At 49.1% G+C, this 882-nt stretch overlaps 1 protein-coding gene across 1 annotated transcript; it reads right to left on the bottom strand.

The window, feature by feature from the left end:
- Nucleotides 1-211: 211 nt before the first annotated feature.
- On the bottom strand, nucleotides 212-875 carry LOC107735741 (protocadherin Fat 1-like; the record flags this gene model as incomplete). Its single annotated transcript, XM_016547328.1, has 2 exons — nucleotides 464-875; nucleotides 212-365 (listed from the first exon to the last, which is right to left on the bottom strand). Coding segments are annotated over exons 1-2 (404 nt in total), but the record flags the coding sequence as incomplete, so codon positions are not given.
- Between the last annotated feature and the right edge of the window lie 7 nt (nucleotides 876-882).

The raw sequence follows: 882 nt of genomic DNA, 5'->3' as shown, positions 1-882 counted from the left end.
AAATAATACAAAAAGTACCTGAACACCTTTTTAAAATAAGAAAAGTTTTCTGGTCAAACTTGAAGCATGTCTGTACTGTAGATAATGCAATGAATTTGCACCTACATATACTAAAAATGACAGAGACTTCACATCATTTGATTGCAGGTACAATAAAAGTATTGCTCAGTGTTAGAATAACGTCTGTGGTTACAAGTGCATGTGTTCTCACCGTTGGCCAGAGTATTGTCCTCTGCACTGGCAGTAGAAGTCTCCTCCTCGTGGGATACATGTGCCTCCATAGAGGCAGGGATTAGAGGCACAGGGGCTGATAGTGACCTCACAGTGAGTGCCCATGAATGCAGCGGTGCACTTACAGAAATACCCTACAACACACAATAGAGCAAAGCATATTAGTCAGTCCTATATCTGACTGAACTGCAATGAGTCCAATCAAAAACAAACCAAAAATGGCCACACATACCTCCGTTAGGCAGTGATGAACATGTGCCTCCATTGGTACAGGGGTTACTGGAGCAGCCCTGGAGTGGAGGAGCCAAGCTGCAACCGGGAGCGGCCTCGACCAGCTCCTCCAGGACTGAGTGAACTCCTCGAACCTGAGATAGCGGCAGCTCCCTCCCATTAAACACGATCCCCTCGAGACAACCCCGCAGCCCATTTACCACAAGTCTTCCTGAGCCGGATGTTGGCCGTGCATGACCCCCGAAGTACATGCTGGTGTCCAGGTTGAGGGTGCGGAGAGTTCCCGGAGCTTTGCCAGACGCAGCGTGGACCTGATCTAGGACCAGTCTAGCATAGTTACCATCTACCTCAAGAGAGACAGTGTGCCACTGTCCGTCACTGACCTGGGTACTGTGCACAGACACCACACCAGGACCACTG

The sequence above is a fragment of the Sinocyclocheilus rhinocerous genome, unplaced genomic scaffold, assembly GCF_001515625.1.
Source record: "Sinocyclocheilus rhinocerous isolate Xijiao unplaced genomic scaffold, SAMN03320098_v1.1 C36271302, whole genome shotgun sequence".
NCBI lineage: Eukaryota > Metazoa > Chordata > Actinopteri > Cypriniformes > Cyprinidae > Sinocyclocheilus > Sinocyclocheilus rhinocerous.
This window is presented reverse-complemented; position numbering and strand designations above follow the sequence as displayed.